The sequence below is a fragment of the Esox lucius genome, chromosome 13 (genome assembly GCF_011004845.1).
Source record: "Esox lucius isolate fEsoLuc1 chromosome 13, fEsoLuc1.pri, whole genome shotgun sequence".
NCBI classification, from domain to species: Eukaryota; Metazoa; Chordata; class Actinopteri; order Esociformes; family Esocidae; genus Esox; species Esox lucius.
Genome location: NC_047581.1, coordinates 39661108 through 39681642, shown reverse-complemented (window position 1 = coordinate 39681642; position 20535 = coordinate 39661108). Strand labels below are relative to the sequence as shown.

The 20535-nt window shown below is 41.7% G+C and overlaps 1 protein-coding gene across 5 annotated transcripts in view; it reads left to right on the top strand.

Annotated features, from left to right (window-relative positions):
- Positions 1-20535, top strand: part of slc4a4a (solute carrier family 4 member 4a) — a 93650-nt gene that overhangs the window by 56130 nt on the left and 16985 nt on the right. For all 5 annotated transcript variants that reach the window (XM_034296429.1, XM_029124728.2, XM_034296427.1 and 2 more), the window contains 7 exons: positions 12672-12829; positions 13186-13273; positions 13893-14047; positions 17355-17468; positions 17560-17734; positions 19247-19380; positions 20167-20441. In XM_034296429.1, the coding sequence (XP_034152320.1) occupies positions 12672-12829; positions 13186-13273; positions 13893-14047; positions 17355-17468; positions 17560-17734; positions 19247-19380; positions 20167-20441 (1099 nt within the window). The remainder of the gene's footprint in view (positions 1-12671; positions 12830-13185; positions 13274-13892; positions 14048-17354; positions 17469-17559; positions 17735-19246; positions 19381-20166; positions 20442-20535) is intronic.

Genomic DNA, 20535 nt, shown 5'->3' with positions numbered 1-20535 from the left:
AAGTAGCTTAGCAGCAGGATCCATTATAAATAGTAGCAGCAGTGTAAGTTCAGATAGTGTGAGTGCAGGTGGACAGCCCCTGAGCTGTTTAGCAGTCTTATTTTACTGATGGACTGGGTTGTTCACATCACACACCACAATCAGAAAGACAATGTAAACATAATAGCTAGGTATAATCACATACACCTGGATGAATGACCAGTCAATTAGGTAGCTTATTATCAAACTTGCTCCCTTTTGTGATGAAAAGCTAGCTACCCAGCGAACAAAGAAATGTTAGCTAGCTGGTAAGTTAACGTTGTTGCCTAGATAGCTAACCTTAACAGTAAAGTCTATAGCTATAACTAGATGACTAGCAAGGCAAAGGACTTTGACAACTTTCTGAAGAGGAATGATCGGTCCTCCAGAGACAGTAGAAGCGTCAGAATGTCTTAATCACAAACATGTTTGCCGGCTCACCGCCAGCAGCAGCCGCTTTTTAAAAAGCGGCAGCCACCTTCCTACCGCCTTTATTCTGCAGCCGGCCCGTGGGCCAACCGCCGTTCCACCGCCGTCATAGAGAAGGCGGACCTTCCGCGGCAAACGCTATTTTTGCCGCTTTTATATATAATTAATATTTATAGCATGCAGTTTATCGAGAATAATGATTGATCAAACCAGACAAATTTCCATTTGGTGTTTTAATTCCACATTTCAAAGTACAGTAACTGTCATTCAAACAAGATGTGTCAGATCACTGAAATAAATAACAGGCAGAAAAAAATATACATATAAATACACACTACAGAACATGCAGGTTTCCAATTAAATTTGTTAAAAAAACAGCCATACAAACAAATTATAACACAAACACAATAATTGTAAATAATATAAAGAGGTCAGCTCTGGGATGAAAATAATTACCAGTAAACATAAGTAATGAGGATATTTGGTACCAAAAAATGTGCAGGATACCAAGGTATAACATCACATTTTCAAGCCATTTCTAACAATAGGAAAAGTGGTAATAATGTAGAGTAAAGCTCTAGAGTAGAATAGACCATTATAATGGCATTGCTGACCTGGAGCACAAGATTTACACCGTGCTGCAATAAGATCTGTCTCTTGTATCTGTGATAAACAAAACTTGACATATATATTTATATAAAAATACAGAGGTAAAAACAGTAGTAGAACAGACCATTATAACTGCAATGCTGACCTGTGGCACAAGGATTTACAAGCTATAATCAACAATAGAATAACAGTTAAGCACTGTGACGGAATGAAAAATGCTGATGTTAAAAACAGAGTACGTAGAGTATTTGGTACCAGGTAATGTGCAATATCAAGTATCAGAGGTATGAAATAGTATTTCCAAGCTACTATTAATAGAATAACAGTTAAGCACACTAATGGAATGAAAGTACAATTTTGGTACTAGTTAATGTGCAATATCAAGTAACAGGTATGAAATTGGATTTACAAACTATAATAGAATCGTTAAGCACTGACGGAATGAAATAAGCCAATACTAAAGTTAAAATCCCCCCCAAAAAAAAAATCCACAGTGAACTTTGGTGTGTGTAGTCTGGCACTTCTGGCTTCTTGATGCTACTGACTGCAGGATAAAGAAAGTGTTCCAGTTCAGTGATGCTGGGGTGTCAGTAGTCAGCCTAGGTTTAAGGTGTCGGCTGTGGGTCCCTCTCAGTTGTGTGGCGTCTTTTTCTGCCTTCACGGTCAGATGCTCCTTTCAGGTAACCCACCTACAGGGGTTCCCAAAATAAAAGAATAAATTAGTCAGTCCCGGTCCCTCAAATACTAAACTATGACATTTATATCTAGGTCTACTACATGTACAGGTATTAAACTAACAACCGCAGGTGTTGTTTGCACGTCTTCAACATTGTCCCTACTTGCTTCACCTGCTCTTGAAGTGAGCCGCTGTCATCCGAAGCTACAAACATGTAATCAATTGCACTTAAATGTAAAACTTAGTTTAGCGCAACGTATTACATACCTCCAGCGTTTTCACCCATATGCTGCCAGGGTAAATTTGCTGCTGGGGGGTGTAAAGCTTAGTACTTGACGAGCTGGGGGAACAAATATAACAGCTTTAATTTCACTGCAGAGATTGCATATTCAGTAATGAAACAATAATTTAACTGTGCAAAGCTAATGGAATGTACAACTCACCTCGACACCTTTTATCCAGAAAGTCAAGGGCCCTAATGAAAAACATTATGGATAAAAGGATTCCTAATCTTAAATAGAAGAAATAGTTTCCAAGACAAAAAACGTCACAAATAACATCACTTACTTGTACTCAAACTCTTGGCTCTGTGAAGTGGAGTCTGGATTACTGGGGAGAAACCTGGTTCTGAGAAAGAGGGAACAGAAATTTTAAAATCTAACAAAGTGTATAGTTTAGTTACAGGATCACAAATTAAGCATCACAGCAATACATTTTACATACAAGCTCTGAAGTCTACAGATGGCTCAAAATTTTCCTGGTTTTCTGGAAATCGATGCAACTTCTGTAGCATGTAGTGATTCAAGTGAATGTCCAGTTTGTCCCTCTCAACTATTTTCAATATTATTTTCCTTTTGGCCCAGTAACTAGACATTGTGACTAACAATGCATTTACCTTTAAAGCCAAAACGATTGACCAACAGTAGGTTTCTTGGGTGAAGATAAACGGTTATGCTCTGGCCAAGGTATCTGCAACAAAACCGGATTGTTAACGTTAGGAATATACAGTAGCTATGCTGTGGGGGGGGAGAACATTATCAGCCAAATGTGGAACAGTGAAAATGTTAAAAATAAAATGTATTAATTGAGTGTTGTGATTCAAGTGAACACAGAATTTTCCTCAAACATAAAAAGTACAGCAGTTCAAAGAATTAGAAATCACAATCGCCTTAAATCCAGTACAGTAGCAACACAGCACAAAACTTGCTAGCCACAGTGTGCTCTGTAACAAAGGCAAAACAGCATGCGCTAGCTAACACTTACTAACATATATACATTGTTATTTTTGTAAGAAAACACTAAAAGTTAAACCTAGTCTTTATAGATGTAAAGCTTTTGCTACCTACTATAGCTCGTTAACTGTGTACTAGCAACATTGCGTAAACAAGGTTACTTTAGCTAGTTAGGCAAGAACAAAGATGACTACACATTTTAAATATATAAACTAAAAACAATGGAAACATAATATTGCGTTACACAAAAAGGAAACATGTTACTTACTTAAACGATGGTAGTCAATGACTTTGCTAGCTAGCAAACTGCAGGCTGTAGTAACTCGCGATTGAGCGACGAACTGATGCGAATGTATCTCCAAACCAAGATGGCTGGTAAATTTTGAGAGTAGCGTTGTATTTAAAAGCGGCTTGCCGCCAGACGGACGTGGTCCATTAGACCGAGGCAACCGCCAGAGAAAATGAAGCAGCTAATCGCCGGCGGCATCTCGCAAGAAATGGGAGTGACGTATTCGGCGGCAAACGTTTCATCCCCGCCAGCAGGACACACCTATAGCCGACAGCTTAACTAAACAGAGCTGTATATATTACAGTCATGTCACATTATTTTTTTCCTCCATCCTTGCCTTGACGCCATATCGTTAATCTCCCCCTCTCTCGATCTCCTTCATCCTTCATCTTTTTGGCCGGCGGCAAAAAGAAGCTGTGCGGATATTTTTTGCTATCTGGGTAGTTAGCAAACGTTAGACTTACCCGTATACATTTGTGTTGCGGCAGACGGAATATCCTCTAATAACATACAAAGTCCTTTGTTGTTTGCATTTGGTCTATTGAAGTACTACGCTGTGTGTTTTCGCTTACGTCCACACTCAAGGTTTCAATACAATAATATCTTTCATTGTCTCAATCATAGGTTCCATTCTTTGCTTGTAAATATAATCCATGGACATATATTTTTATGTAAAACGAGGCAGCTTTTCCTTTCGAACAGTGGTATTGCAATGAAATGCCTCAAATTTGCCTGAACATTTTGAACATTATCTGTTTCAAGTCTGGGATTTCCTCAACGTTGTCCAATTCATCTTCTGAGTCATGGAATTATTGTCCTCCAGAAAGTAGTATCTCACAACTTCATCCCACTGAGAATTGTTGATAATGCCAGGTAAATTCAGGGCAGCAATGTATGTTCACAGCTGTTGCAATGCAATTGCAATTATCCGCTTTTGAAAAACCCCAGGTTTGCTTTTCTACTAAACAACAACTAAAGAAACCAGTGATTTGGCAGACCAATCAGAACTCAGTATGTCAGCATGTCCAGGCCTTTCATAATCTCAGCCAATCATGTCTAGCAGGAGGAATCCTGTATTTTCGTTATACATTTTATTCACATTTAATCAATCAATCAATGTATTTATAAAGCCCTTTTTACATCAGCAGATGTCACAAAGTGCTTTTACAAAACACCTGGCCTTAAACCCCAAGCAGCAAGCAACAGTAGTGTTGAATTTCAGTGGCAAGGAAAAAGTCCCTAAGAATGCCAACATTTTAGAAGAAACCTAGAGAGGACCCAGACTGGGTGACCAGTCCTCTTCTGGCTGTGCAAGGTAAACATATTAATTATTACAATTATAATTGTAATAATTAATAAATGCATGTGTGCTGAGTCTAGAGTCTAGAGTATTTAAACTTAGTCCAGGTCAGAAGTATGACCAGATGAACAAGGAAAGGGACAACACGGGGGAGGGGGAGGTGACAGCTGAAATTGTTAGGCATCGTTTTGATCTGCAACACAACCAGGAGGACTCTGGAAAGGGACAGCAATGGGTCCCCCAAGCCAGGTACTCCGCAGATGTGGGCCAGGACCTCATGCCCTCCTATGTTCAAAACGGGAGGAAACTGGGAAAATCAGAAAATGCATTCCTCATATCAACATGGATTTATAGTGGAGAAGGAAAACTTAGTGGAAAAGGAGAACTGACCTTACTCCCCCAGCACAATAATATAGCAGTGTAAGACATTGGGACTGAGACGGGGGGTCCGGCGACACTGTGACCCTATCTGGGGGAGGCCCCGGACAGGGCCCAGCAGGCAGGAAATCAATCTACCCACATTGCCAAGCATCAACCAAAGGGTCACCCACCAACCGCAACCACCCTGAATGAGGGCCGAGAATTGCCAGCAGAGTTCAGTCCAATTGCACAAGTGCGCAACAGAGAGCCAACAACAAGCCAGTGACTCCGCCTGGAACGAGTCACAGTGGCAATAGGTAAAACTGTACTAACTACTCTGGCTATGCTATCTACAGACTCCACTATGCTAGCAGGCTAGATAACAGCCTGCGGCCTGACAGTTTACAGTTCGCATACTAGTTTGTTATTAAGTCAAATTTTCAAGAAGGCACTTCTGCAAAAAACGTTTAAAAAATCCCAGAACATTCTTCTTACAAACGGGTCTCCTGAAAAGTAGTGACATGCGACGTAAGCCCAGGTTACTGAAATGTCACAAATATATGAAAGGATACGGAAAAAAATCATATTACAGCTCTGGAAAAAAATAAGAGACCACTGCACATTTTTCTTTCCTTTCCAAAAAAGTTGAAAAGGAAAGTTTTGAGTGAGGAACAGAAGCATTCAATTTGCAGTGGTCTTTTAATTTTGACCCTTCTGTTCCTCACTCAAAACATTCCTTTTCAACTTTTTTCCGGAGCTGTATATAGGTTTGCTGTGTCTCCCAGTACAGTCTCAAAAGCATAGGCTGCAGCTGTTTTAAGAGCCCGAGAATCCAGCTCTTTACCCCCTTACTTGTTCTTTTATTTTTGTTGCCAAACACAATCATCTCAGTTTTATCTTGGTTTAATTGTAGACAAGTTTGGTTCATCCAGGTATTTATGTGCTCTATACAGTGACACAGAGAGTCTATTGAGCTGTTGTCATACGGTTCAAGAGCCATATATATTTATGTATCTTCTGCATAGCTGTGGTAGTTAATGTTGTTGTTTTGTAGAAAGAGGTAGCATATAGAGATTTAACAGAAGCGGTACGAGAACTGATCCCTGTGGAACTACGCATGTCAAAGCCACCCTATCAGATTCATGATTACCAATAGTGACAAAGTAACTCTGGCCATCTAGATAAGATCTGAACCAATCAAGGACTGTCCCGGAGAGTCCTACCCAATTTTCCAGCCTATCTATAAGTCTTCTATGATATACAGTTTCAAATGCTGCACTGAGATCTTATAGAACCAGAACTGTTATTTTATCAGAATCAGTATTCAGCCATACATAATTTAAAACATTCATCAGGGCCGTTTCAGTACTGTGGTGAGGTTGGAAACCTGACTTAAATCCACTTGAGGTCACAAAATTGCTGAGTTGATTGAAGTCAACCTATCTCAATGATCTTGGCTATAAAAGGGATATTTGATACAGGTCTATAGTTGTTCATTATAGATGCATCCAGTGTTCTCTTTTTTAATAGGGGCTTAATGGCAGCTGTTTTTAGAGATGTTGGGAAAATGCTTGATTGCAGAGTGCTATTAACTATTTGCTGTAGGTATGTTGTTATAGAATTAAAAATTGTTTAAAAAAAGTCTGATGGCAGTGTGTCGAGACAACAAGTGGAAGATTTAAGATGTCAAACTGTTTGCGACAGTTTAATTTTTGTTGATCATTCCCGATAAATGTTGCTGTCTGGCCCTGCGTAACTCATTGTTGAAGCTACCAAGGCTTTGTTTATAGATGTCATAGTGAATTTGAAGTTTCGTTTTCCTCCACTTAAGTTCCGCTTTCTTACATTCTCTTTTCAGGGTGCTTACCATCATGGTGGTTCTCCATGGTGTTTTCTGTTTGCTCATAGTTTTCTTTACCTTTACCGGTGCAACACGATCCTATGACATTCAATATTTTGGCATTAAAATTATCCAGAAGTACATCAACTGAATCAGCACTTATTGTTGGAGAGATAACTATGGCTTCCATAAACTGAGCATTGGTACTCTCATTAATGTAACTTTTCTTAACAGAAACAGAGTTTGCTGGAACATTCGGAGGAAATATCGAGACCTTTAGAGATCTAGAATGTGGCCTTGAGTATGTGTATGCTCTTTCACATGTTGAGTGAGATCAAAAGTTTCAAGTAGTGGAAAAAGTTATTTGGCATTATTGTCTGTACTTTTATCTATGTGGATGTTAAAATCCCCTGTAATAATTAACAATTTATAATCAACTGATATAACAGAGAGTAGTTCAGCAAAATCATCAATAAAATTTGCAGAACATCGTGGAGGTCTGTAAATGGTTAAATACCAAATTTTGGGGGTACCCTTCAATGTAAAACAGAGGTATTCAAATTAAAATTACATAGTGTATTTTCTTTGCACTGGAATGTATCTTTGAATAGGGCAGGCACTCTTCCTCCTTTCCTGCCATTTCGACACATATTCATATAGCCAAATTTTTCAGGTGGTGTCTTATTAAGAATAGTAGCACTACAATCTTCTGTTAGCCACGTTTCAGTGATAGGGGTTCCTGGACTAGTAGCTTGGCGTGTTACAGTTAACAGATTAGACAAGCATGCTCACGATTCCTTCTATTTGTAATCAACACAGGAATAGAGACACAGGGTCCTAGCTTGTACTCAAAACAGTCGGCATTGCTATTTTCACAATAGCAGGGACCCGAAGCACATCACCGAGTATATTCTGTGCTCTGTGGAAATAAAGGATTGTTGACGATGTGGTTGTTGACGATGTGGCAGTTGTCTAAGCAATTGTTTTAAACGGGGGGAGGAGTGGGACATACGGAAAGATGGGCTTGTTTTTCTTTGGTTAGAACTAGTTCCCTGATTGGTGAGTGTGGTGGAGGGTGAGTATAGTAGAGGATGTTTGGGACAAGGACAAGTTCTGGAAGCATTGGGTGTTTTTAGTTAGAGGGTCAGGAGAGGGGGGGGTGGATACTCTGCCTATGAGTACTGTCCTTCATGCTTATCTTGTTTGGGAATGGCATTCCAAGAGCGTGACGTATGTTGGCACCAAGCAGCCGGCATTCCCATGATTGGATGAACTCCATCAGGTCTAAAGCGATCTTTACAGTTCCAAAAAATATTGAAATTGTCAATAAACCTTATCCCGTGGTTGTGGCATGCCGATGTCAGTCGTGTATTCAGCCCAAGGAGTCTGCTAAAAGATTCAATTTCTTTACCCAAGGTTGGAATGGGGCCTGAGATGAAAACATGTTGTTGAAAGTTGTTTATTTTCTCCAGTAGCATAGAAAAACCTATTTTCAGGATCTCAGAGCCAGTTTTCCTTTGCAGAATGTCAAAAGACCCAGTGTAGATAATAATCTGTATGTTGCTTGGATGTGTAGAGAGAATAACTGGCAACATTTCTGTTAGCTCTCTGACCTATGTGTCAGCCATGGTTAGGATTTCAGTCTTTGCCATTCTGATATGCTTGGTTATGTCGTCCCAATCAAGGTAGTATCTGGCTTATCAGATGTGGAGTTAGCAAAGTTTCTTCTTTCCGTCATCTTGCACCGCCTCTGAGTACTGTCAATGAAATCTGGCAACCTTGCATACAGGACCACACGGGTCCTGACATCACGGAGATGAGTAACGTCAGAAATACAATTGGATCTTAGTTTTCTTTTACACCCAAGCATGTCAAAATATTTCAATAAAACTTAATAACCTCAAACTACATCCAAGAGACATACAATCTTTTAAACTTTTCAGGTGACTTCTAGTATAGCCTACAATTACAGATTTATTTAAAGATTGTGAGAAAAATGAAGATGACTGGTGAAAAGATAATCAGATTCAGGTGTGTACTGTCACCAAAAACATTGGGCTATATATGCAATATATAGTGAAAATAATATACAATTAACATATTTAGGTCACTAAGAATATAAATATATGAATGTGAAGAAGACTTTGGATCAGTGACAGCATCAGAGCCTAGTACAGATGAAGGAGATCGAGAGAGGGGGAGATTAACGATATGGCGTCAAGGCAAGGATGGAGGAAAAAAATAATGTGACATGACTGTAATATATACAGCTCTGTTTAGTTCTTATACAAGTCAATATTAACAATAATATAGCATAACAACTAAAATACACAACAATAATATTGGCTGCTATTTAGCTGATGAGTGATTTTATATTTATTTTTAAATAACATGCTAATAGGACCTCGGATTCAGGAGGAACAGTGTGGTTTTCGTCCAGGCCGTGGAACACTGGACCAGCTCTATACCCTCTACAGGGTGATGGAGGGTTCATGGGAGTTTGCCCAACCAGTCCACATGTGTTTTGTGGATTTGGAGAAGGCATTCGACTGTGTCCCTCGCGGCATCCTGTGGAGAGTGCTTCGGGAATATGGGGTCCTGGGTCCTTTGCTAAGGGCTGTCAGGTCCCTGTACGACCGAAGCAGGAGCTTGGTCCGCATTGCTGGCAGTAAGTCAGACTTGTTCACTGTGCATGTTGGACTCCGGCAGGGCTGCCCTTTGTCACCGGTTCTGTTTGTAATTTTTATGGACAGAATTTCTAGGCGCAGCCAGGGGCCGGAGGGTGTCAGGTTTGGGGACCACACGATTTGGTCTCTGCTCTTTGCGGATGATGTTGTCGTGTTGGCCCCTTCTAAGCCAGGACCTTCAGCATGCACTGGGACGGTTTGCAGCCGAGTGTGAAGCAGTGGGGATGAAAATCAGTACCTCCAAATCCGAGGCCATGGTCCTCAGTCGGAAAAGGGTGGCTTGCCCACTTCAGGTTGGTGGAGAGTGCCTGCCTCAAGTGGAGGAGTTTAAGTATCTAGGGGTCCTGTTCACGAGTGAGGGAAGGATGGAACGGGAGATTGACAGATGGATCGGTGCAGCTTCTTCAGTAATGCGGTCGATGTATTGGTCTGTTGTGCTGAAGAAAGAGCTGAGCCTCAAGGCGAAGCTCTCGATTTACCGGTCAATCTACGTTCCTACTCTCACCTATGGTCATGAGCTTTGGGTCATGACCGAAAGGACAAGATCCCGGATACAGGCGGCCGAAATGAGCTTTCTCCGCAGGGTGGCTGGGCGATCCCTAGAGATAGGGTGAGAAGCTCGGTCACCCGGGAGGAGCTCAGAGTAGAGCCGCTGCTCCTCCACATCGAGAGGGGTCAGCTGAGGTGGCTTGGGCATCTGTTTCGGATGCCTCCGGAACGCCTTCCTGGGAAGGTGTTCCGGTCCCGTCCCACCGGGAGGAGACCCCGGGGAAGACCTAGGACACGCTGGAGGGAGTATGTCTCCCGGCTGGCCTGGGAACGCCTCGGTGTCCCCCCGGAAGAGCTGGAGGAAGTGTCTGGGGAGAGGGAAGTCTGGGCATCCCTGCTTAGACTGCTGCCCCCGCGACCCGGCCCCGGATAAGCGGAAAATGATGCTATGCTATGCTATGCTATGCTAATTGGTCTATGTTAAGAATAAATATATTGCTTATATATTTTGGTTGATATTAGGGAAGACATTGCAGCGTGTGTTTGCTGCTAACATGGACATGGACAACAGGGCAGATTTAACACAGGGCAGATTTAACACAAGGCAGATTTAATCTTTTTCAAGTGTGTAGCCACATATTATATAAAGTATTTTGGTAGAGTGCGAGGGTTGGGGTACCACCTTTGCCTAATTTTATACACCCTGTGTGTGTGTGTGTGTGTGTGTGTGTGTATATATACAGTATATATATTTATATTTATTTTAAAAAATGTAACTGTAGTCTCATTGCAATGAGAGTGACATTACGACCTGCATCGCTACAACTCCCATGAGCACTACCTACATACAGTGTTTGATTCTGGTCCATTTGTGTTAGGCCAATTGCCTTGCACGCCAGAGACAACGACAAAATGGTGGCTAGTGAAAATGCTGAGTGGCTAGTAACTTTGGGAAACCACTAGCCACAATGGCTGGTGAGCCAAAAGTTAATGTCAAACGCTGTGTATAGGACACGATTTTCTTTCTATGTCGAACTTTGTACTGTAGGAAACCACCTTTCGTACATGACACGATTTTTCTGCAGGAATTGGAGTGAAATAAATTATTGTTTGTTAATACTTCTGTTACATCACATGTAATCTATATACAGACCATCATCAGCCTGAAATGTTCGTGTAATACTGTGTTGAATGGACAGTTGACAATGGTTTAATGCATTTTCCATTAAAGTAGATCAAAAGGTTTACCCTTTACACTCCTGCTACTCCACATGTTCTGGGTTGGTCAAGCAATGAAGTAGATAACCTTCTTGTCAACACCACAGGACATGTGAGCTTCAGTTTTACTGGTGATTAACTAACCTTGTGTTTCAGAGTTCTTTATTTATATGACCTTTTCCACTGCTGTCCCACCCTCTGTTTCTTCCTCCAACCCTCCCTTCTTACCTCCTTCACTTTGCCCCTCCCTTTTCCCCCTCCCTGTACCCTTCTCTCTCTTCCCTCTCTTAACATAGATTTAAGTCTTACCATCGTCTGCACCACAGGTTTAAGTGTTACCATCTTCTGCACCACAGGTTTAAAGTGTTACCATCGTCTGTACCACAGGTTTAAGTGTTACCATCGTCTGCACCACAGGTTTAAGTGTTACCATCTTCTGCACCACAGGTTTAAAGTGTTACCATCGTCTGTACCACAGGTTTAAGTGTTACCATCGTCTGCACCACAGGTTTAAAGTGTTACCATCGTCTGTACCACAGGTTTAAGTGTTACCATCGTCTGCACCACAGGTTTAAGTGTTACCATCTTCTGCACCACAGGTTTAAGTGTTACCATCTTCTGCACCACAGGTTTAAGTGTTACCATCTTCTGCACCACAGGTTTAAGTGTTACCATCTTCTGCACCACAGGTTTAAGTGTTACCATCTTCTGCACCACAGGTTTAAAGTGTTACCATCGTCTGCACCACAGGTTTAAGTGTTACCATCTTCTGCACCACAGGTTTATGTGTTACCATCTTCTGCACCACAGGTTTAAGTGTTACCATCTTCTGTACCACAGGTTTAAGTGTTACCATCTTCTGCACCACAGGTTTAAGTGTAACCATCTTCTGTACCACAGGTTTAAGTGTTACTACTCTGCCCCACAGGTTTAAGTTTTAGTACTCTGCCCCACAGGTTTAAGTGTTACTACTCTGCCCCACAGGTTTAAGTGTTACTACTCTGCCCCACAGGTTTAAGTGTTACTACTGTCTGTACCACAGGTTTAACTGTTACTACTATCTGTACCACATGTTTAACTGTTACTACTGTCTGTACCACAGGTTTAACTGTTACTACTCTCTGTACCACAGGTTTAAGTGTTACTACTGTCTTGACCACAGGTTTAAGTGCTAATATTCTCTGTACCACAGGCTTAAGTGTTAATATTGGCTGGAACTCTTGTTCTGTCTCCTAAGTTAAACCTCATATTCTGTTGTCAGGAGACAATAAAACTAGTTCAAAGTTATGGTATTACTGAAAGACTGCTCCACCTGGTTTGGTTTCTGCTCCATTGTGGAGTTATGATTTTCTAATTGTGAAGAGATTTTGTGAAGAGCTATTGTGAAGAGATGGCTGTATTCATGAGGCTGATGGTGTTTCTAGTCACTCTCCTATATTCTTCTGTTCCCTCTGGTTAAGGTTGGAGTTCATATTGGTTGGGCCAAAGGTGTTACTAAATGTCTACATTTCTTTTCTGTTCTAGCTGAAGAACAAGTTCATGAAGAAGCTTCCTCGAGATGCTGAGGCGTCCAATGTTCTGGTTGGAGAAGTTGACTTCCTGGACTCACCCTTTGTGGCATTTGTCCGTCTACAGCAAGCTGTGATGCTTGGAGCCTTGACCGAGGTTCCCGTCCCCACCAGGTACATACACTGAACAAAATTATAAATGCAACACTTTTGTTTTTGCCCCCATTTATCATGAGCTGAACTCTTTCTCTATGTACACAAAAGGCCTATTTCTCTGAAATATTGTTCACAAATCTGTTTAAATCTGTGTTAGTGAGTACTTCACCTTTGCCGAGATAATCCATCCACCTCACCATTGTGGCATATCAAAATACTGATTAGATAGCATGATTATTGCACAGGTGTGCCTTAGGCTGGCCACAATAAAAGGCCTGATGTTAGATGTCATAAACATTTCATGAATATCGTTCCTGTCCCCACCAGGTATTTTAAAGTTTGGCGTCATTGTGTAATGTTTGTTTTTCCCTCAGATTCCTCTTCATCCTTCTAGGACCTAAAGGGAAAGGCAAGTCATATCATGAGATTGGAAGAGCCATTGCTACCCTGATGTCAGATGAGGTAAGCAGCGCATTGCAAAGTATCAGCAATCTGTAAAAAACTGTCAGTAAAAAAATTGCTATTAGCTAACTATTCTACTTGCTGCCTGCATGAACCAGTTAGTTGAATTTTATTTGGTTGCTTTAAAAAAAATTATAAGTGAATATTCTGCTTTCTCTATAAATCAATGAGGTAAAATGCAGATACAATGTCTGTCTAATAAGTCAGGTCGATATTCTACTGTCTGTATAAGTTCTATCAGTAGAAATTTCAATCTGCAGTACATATAAATGAGTCAGGTGTATATAGAATCTGCTGTTTTTATAAAACAGTCATTTGAAAGAAATACAGGTATACATATTTTTTTGTCAAACTTTAGAATGTGAACCTGTACCAATAATAAGAGCAGCCTCTTTCAAACCAGTTGCTGTTGATATTTAGAACAGCAATTTTCATTTTCTTGCTCTCTAGAGCCACCTACTAGGCACATCTTATATCATCAGAAGACTAAAATGTAAATCTTCACCAGAGAAAAAACAAAAGACAGGCATATTACAAAAACAAGCCAAATTCCTCATCCAGGTCTTGTTAATTTCACCAATTAATTTTGTCTTTTTATATTACCTGCTTTCTTGTACAGGTGTTCCATGACATAGCGTACAAGGCAAAAGACAGAGAGGATTTGCTGGCAGGCATTGATGAGTTTCTGGATGAGGTGATCGTTCTGCCACCAGGGGAATGGGACCCAGCCATTAGGATAGAACCACCCAAGTCTGTGCCCTCTGCCGACAAGAGGTTTGCATTATACAGTTCAAAAGTTTGCTGTCACTTGTAAATGTCCTTGTTTTTGAAAGAAAAGTAAAGCAAATTTTTTGGTCCATTAAAATAACATAAAATTAATCAGAAATACAGTAGTACAGATATTTTCTATGTAGCTGGAATTGCCTGTTTTTTTATGTAATATCCACACCGATCAGCCACATTATGACCACCTGCCTAATATTGTGTAGGTCCTCCTATTGCCTACAAAACAGCCCTGACCCATCGAGGCATGGACTCCACTAGACCTCTGAAGATGTGCAAAACTGTTTTGCAATTATGTTAGTGCTGCTGAAAACTGTTGTGCTGATTAACGAAGCAATACAACTGGCCTTCTTTAGACTAGTTGAGTATCTGGAGCATCAGCAATTGTGGGTCGATTACAGACTGAAACTGGTGTTTTGCGGGTACTTTTTAATTAAGCTGCCAGTTGAGGACCTGTATTTATCCTTTTTTGTACTCAGTTGTGCATCGGGGCCTCCCACTCCTCTTCTGCTTAGAGCCTGTGTGCACGGTTAGGGTTAGGGTTAGGTTAGGGTTGTGAAGGGAGTAGTACACAACGTTGTACAAGATCTTCAGTTTTTTGGCAAGTTAATTGCTTAAAAATCATACAATGTGATTTTCTGGATTTTTTGATTCCGTCACTCACAGTTGAAGAGTACCTATGATAAAAATGACAGACTTGTACATGCTTTGTAAGTGGGAAAACCTGTAAAATCGTCAGTGTATCAAATACTTGTTCTCCCCACTGTAAGTGCAGAATCAATGTGCGAATGATGGAGGAGAGTTAACACGTACAATGAACAGGCAGTAGCTCAGACAGACGTTTTTTAAAGGCAATGGGGAGAATGTGGGTCTTTTTTGTAATTCGTTCCAGTCAATTGCAGCTGAGCACTGGAAGGAGTGGCGGCAGAAGGAGGTGAGGACTTCTGGGGTGACCATAGAGATTTATCTGCTTGACCTCAGGCTGCGGGTTGGTAAAGCTAAGGTGACCAGTGAGCTTAGCTACAGAGGGGCTTTGCCTAGCAAACACTTGTAAATGAATTGGTACCAGTGAGATAGGGGCCCGGTGTGTAATTAATTGGTACCAGTGAGATTGGCGCTGGGTGTGTAACGAGGCAACTAATGCAGTGGAGGGTATTATATGGGGCTCCAGTAGCAAAACGGATGGCACTGTGGTAGACCACATCCAGTTTCTTCAGGAGAGACTTTGAGGCTGTTCTATTCACTGATGTTTAGGATTGGTACGATGGTAATTTTTACCAGGGCAAGCTTGGCAGCATGAGTGAAGGAGGCCCTGTTTCGGAAAAGGAAGCCAACCCTAGACTTATTTTGGACTGGAGATTGTTTATGTGGGTCTGGAGGGAGAGTGAGCTGTCTAACCCTAACCCTAGATATTTGTAAGTCTCCACATATTCTAACGCAGACCCATCAAGAGTGGTGATGCTAGTCAGACAGGCAGGTGTGGGCAGAGTGGTGATGCCAGTCAGACGGGCAGAGTGGTGATGCCAGTCAGACGGGCAGAGTGGGGATGCTAGTCAGACAGGCAGATGTGGGTAGAGTGGTGATGCCAGTCAGGTGTGGGCAGAGTGGTGATGCTGGTCAGACAGGCAGAGTGGGGATGCTAGTCAGACGGGCAGGTGTGGGCAGAGTGGTGATGCCAGTCAGACAGGCAGGTGTGGGCAGAGTGGTGATGCCAGTCAGACAGGCAGGTGTGGGCAGAGTGGTGATGCTGGTCAGGCGGGCAGAGTGGTGATGCTAGTCAGACGGGCAGAGTGGTGATGCTGGTCAGACGGGCAGGTGTGGGCAGAGTGGTGATGCTAGTCAGGTGGGCAGGTGTGGGCAGAGTGGTGATGCCAGTCAGACGGGCAGAGTGGTGATGCTAGTCAGACAGGCAGAGTGGTGATGCTGGTCAGATGGGCAGGTGTGGGCAGAGTGGTGATGCCAGTCAGACAGGCAGAGTGGTGATGCTAGTCAGGTGGGCAGGTGTGGGCAGAGTGGTGATGCCAGTCAGACGGGCAGAGTGGTGATGCTGGTCAGACGGGCAGGTGTGGGCAGAGTGGTGATGCCAGTCAGACGGGCAGAGTGGTGATGCTGGTCAGACGGGCAGGTGTGGGCAGAGTGGTGATGCTAGTCAGGCGGGCAGAGTGGTGATGCTAGTCAGACAGGCAGAGTGGTGATGCTAGTCAGGCGGGCAGAGTGGTGATGCCAGTCAGACGGGCAGAGTGGTGATGCTGGTCAGACAGGCAGGTGTGGGCAGAGTGGTGATGCTAGTCAGGCGGGCAGGTGTGGGCAGAGTGGTGATGCTAGTCAGACGGGCAGATGTGGGCAGCGATCGGTTGAAGGGCATGCTCTTAGTTTTACCAGAGTTCAGTAGTAGTTGGAGCTCACTGAAGGTGTGCTGGTAGGCATTAAAGCTCTCCTGGAAGTTTGTAAGCACAGTGTCCATTTTATTTTTTTTAATTAAATATAGGAATACATGATTTGCATTCTGTTTTTATTTGTATTTTACACAGCCTCCCAACTAATTAAAAAACATTATTTCTAATCTTGTCAGTGACTATATTTCCTATTCATTTCGATATATTTCCTATTCAAATTAAATTATTTTCCTATTCCTATTCATGTATGTTTTTATGGAAAACAAGAAAATATCTAAGTGACCCCAAACTCTTGAATGGTCGTGCATTTTTCAGATATCAATGTCTTCTATATTCCATTTTGTTTTTATTTTACTTTCGTGTATTTAACCTCCTCATATCATATAATTTCCAATGCTCTTCTATATTACAGTGTGCTATATTGTTCTCCTCAGGGAGAACATTTACAGTCTGCTTTATATAGTTCTCCTCAGGAATAACATGTACACTCTGCTTTATATTGTTCTCCTCAGGAAGAACATGTACAGTCTGCTTTATATAGTTCTCCTCAGGAAGAACATGTACAGTCTGCTTTATATTGTTCTCCTCAGGAAGAACATGTACAGTCTGCTTTATATTGTTCTCCTCAGGAAGAACATGTACAGTCTGCTTTATATAGTTCTCCTCAGGAAGAACATGTACAGTCTGCTTTATATAGTTCTCCTCAGGAAGAACATGTACAGTCTGCTTTATATTGTTCTCCTCAGGAAGAACATGTACAGTCTGCTTTATATTGTTCTCCTCAGGAAGAACATGTACAGTCTGCTTTATATTGTTCTCCTCAGGAAGAACATGTACAGTCTGCTTTATATTGTTCTCCTCAGGAAGAACATGTACAGTCTGCTTTATATTGTTCTCCTCAGGAAGAACATGTATTCAGGGGCTGACAGTGGCCAGATGAACGGCAACATGCCCCATGAGGGGGGAGGAGGGGGAGGTGGACACGCCGTCGGAGATGAGCTGAAGAAGACGGGCAGGTAAGCCACACATTAGAACCTCTAATCAACCCTTAAAACACGCAATGCAATACTGTACAGATAAGTGAATATTTTTCTTCATCATTTTCAGGTTTTGTGGTGGCCTCTTACTTGATATCAAAAGAAAAGCTCCGTTCTTTGCCAGTGATTTTTATGATGCATTCCACATCCAGGCATTATCTGCCATCCTGTTTATCTACCTAGGAACTGTAACTAATGCCATCACCTTTGGAGGGTTACTAGGTGATGCAACCGACAACATGCAGGTCAGGATGTCTCATTTCTGTCTAATATGTATTGTTCTGGAGTTCTTTAAATATGCACTCCTTGATTTCATATTCCTATTACTGACAGCTAAATCATATTTTGTGTGAAGAGATGGGTGGGTATGCACATGTTACCATAGCAGCAGTATTATAAAGTGCTTTGGTGGACATGTTAATGTTTCCACAGCAGCTGTGCTTTGGTGGACATGTTAATGTTACCATAGCAGCTGTGTTTTGGTGGACATGTTAATGTTACCATAGCAGCTGTGTTTTGGTGGACATGGCATGTTACCATAGCAGCTGTATTTTGGTGGACATGGCATGTTACCATAGCAGGAGTGTTTTGGTGGACATGGCATGTTACCATAGCAGGAGTGTTGTGGTGGACATGGCATGTTACCATAGCAGGAGTGTTTTGGTGGACATGTTGATGTTACCATAGCAGCTGTGTTTTGGTGGACATGGCATGTTACCATAGCAGGAGTGTTTTGGTGGACATGGCATGTTACCATAGCAGGAGTGTTTTGGTGGACATGGCATGTTACCATAGCAGGAGTGTTTTGGTGGACATGGCATGTTACCATAGCAGCTGTGTTTTGGTGGACATGTTGATGTTACCATAGCAGCTGTGTTTTGGTGGACATGGCATGTTACTATAATAGCAAGCTTGTAGTGGATGTGATGTTATTATAGCAGCAGTGTGGTGGTGGATGTGACATGTTACCATAGCAACAGTATTGTGGTGGATGTGACATTACCATGGACAAAGGGAATAGATGAGTTGGATAATGGAAATTATTCCAGTTAGCACACTCCACATTCATAATTTGTTTTCTCTCTCAAGTAATCAACATGTCCAGTGTGGTGATCAATGTGGTTTCAGTGCTTCTCCCCCTCACAGTCGAAACACAATTTGGTGTCAGAGCCCATTCCCTTCAGAAGACAGTGAAGTTTTGCTAACATAACAGATATCCTGGTTTCATTTTTCAGTGGAAGCCCATTGCCCTCTACTTTGCTTTCTATTCCATTACCACTTACAGCTCTGGAAAAAATGAAGAGACCACTGCACCTTTTTCTTTCCTTCCCAAACAAGTCGAAAAGGAAGGTTTTGAGTGTGGAACAGAAGGGTTAAAATTAAGAGACCACTGCAAATTGAATGCTTCTGTTCCTCACTCAAAACTTTCCTTTTCAGCTTTTTTGGAAAGGAAAGAGAAAGGTGCAGTGGTCTCTTCATTTTTTCCAGAGATGTATATGCTCATTCTAAAAAGCTATATTTACTCGTATCCTTTACTATTAGGTTACACTACTGGACATTCAAATTTCAATAGATCCATTTTTTTTTCTTCATCAGCAGTTGTCACAAAGTGCTTTTACAAAACACCCAGCCTGATATTTATTTCCTGGGACACTTGAATCCTATGTTTCTAATGGTTTAGGGTTATACTGTTTTACAATGGGTTCTGCTGTGTTTTAATGTGCTTTTGTGTTCTACTATATTCTGCTGTGTTGCAGGGAGTGTTAGAGAGCTTTCTGGGTACAGCGGTATCTGGAGGGATCTTCTGTTTGCTGTCTGGCCAGCCTCTCACAATCCTTAGCAGCACTGGACCTGTCCTAGTCTTTGAGAGACTGCTTTTTAACTTCAGCAAGTAATGATTTTTATTTATTAGATGAATCATGCACAATGACTTTGTCTTTCTGAACTTTTAGACTAACCATTGATAAAACCATAAAAGTTCCATAGTTGCCATACCGCCATGAGGCAGCATAGACAAAAGATCCTATATATGTAATATTTGTATTAGTATTTTATTTATTTGATCTTATTTTTGTTTTAAATAGTTAAATTACTAATATTTAGTTTATTTAGTCTGACTTCTTACATTGGGAATGATGTGATGACGGTGATAAGGCTTAAATGGCGAGTAAACTGTGCTGCTTGCTGACCTCCCCATTAACAAACCCCTGTATCTGCTAATGCTCTGTGGAACCTTCTGGACTGTTGCACCATCTGGTTGAGGCTTAAAACATTCCACATTTTCCACTGGCTGAACATTGTTGTACAATATTAAATAAATAAAATGTTAATGCAAATGTTTTTTAATGAAAAGGACTACAGTATCTTCTGTTACAGTAACTAACCATAGTGTTAACTTCTCTGTTCCTCTGTCTATACCTCTCTCTCCTTCCACTCTCCTCTGTCTATACCTCTCTCTCCTTCCACTCTCCTCTGTCTATACCTCCCTCTCCTTCCACTCTCCTCTGTCTATACCTCTCTCTCCTTCCACTCTCCTCTGTCTATACCTCCCTCTCCTTCCACTCTCCTCTGTCTATACCTCTCTCTCCTTCCACTCTCCTCTGTCTATACCTCTCTCTCCTTCCACTCTCCTCTGTCTATACCTATTTCTATACCTATTTCTCTCCTTTTTCCTCAGAGAAAATGACTTTGACTACCTGGAGTTCCGGCTGTGGATTGGTCTATGGTCCGCGTTCTACTGCCTGTTGTTGGTTGCTACGGACGCTAGCTATTTGGTGCAGTACTTCACCCGGTTCACAGAGGAAGGCTTCTCTTGCCTCATTTCCTTCATCTTCATCTACGATGCTTTTAAGAAGATGCTAAAGCTAGCAGACTACTACCCTATCAACTCCGACTACCACATTGACTATGTCACCCAGTACGACTGCATGTGTATGGCCCCAACCATATTAGGTATGACATATCTACACTACACTCCCAAAGGAAATGTGTGTGGTCCGACCATTTTAGGCATCACACATCTACATTACAATCCCAGAGAAACCAT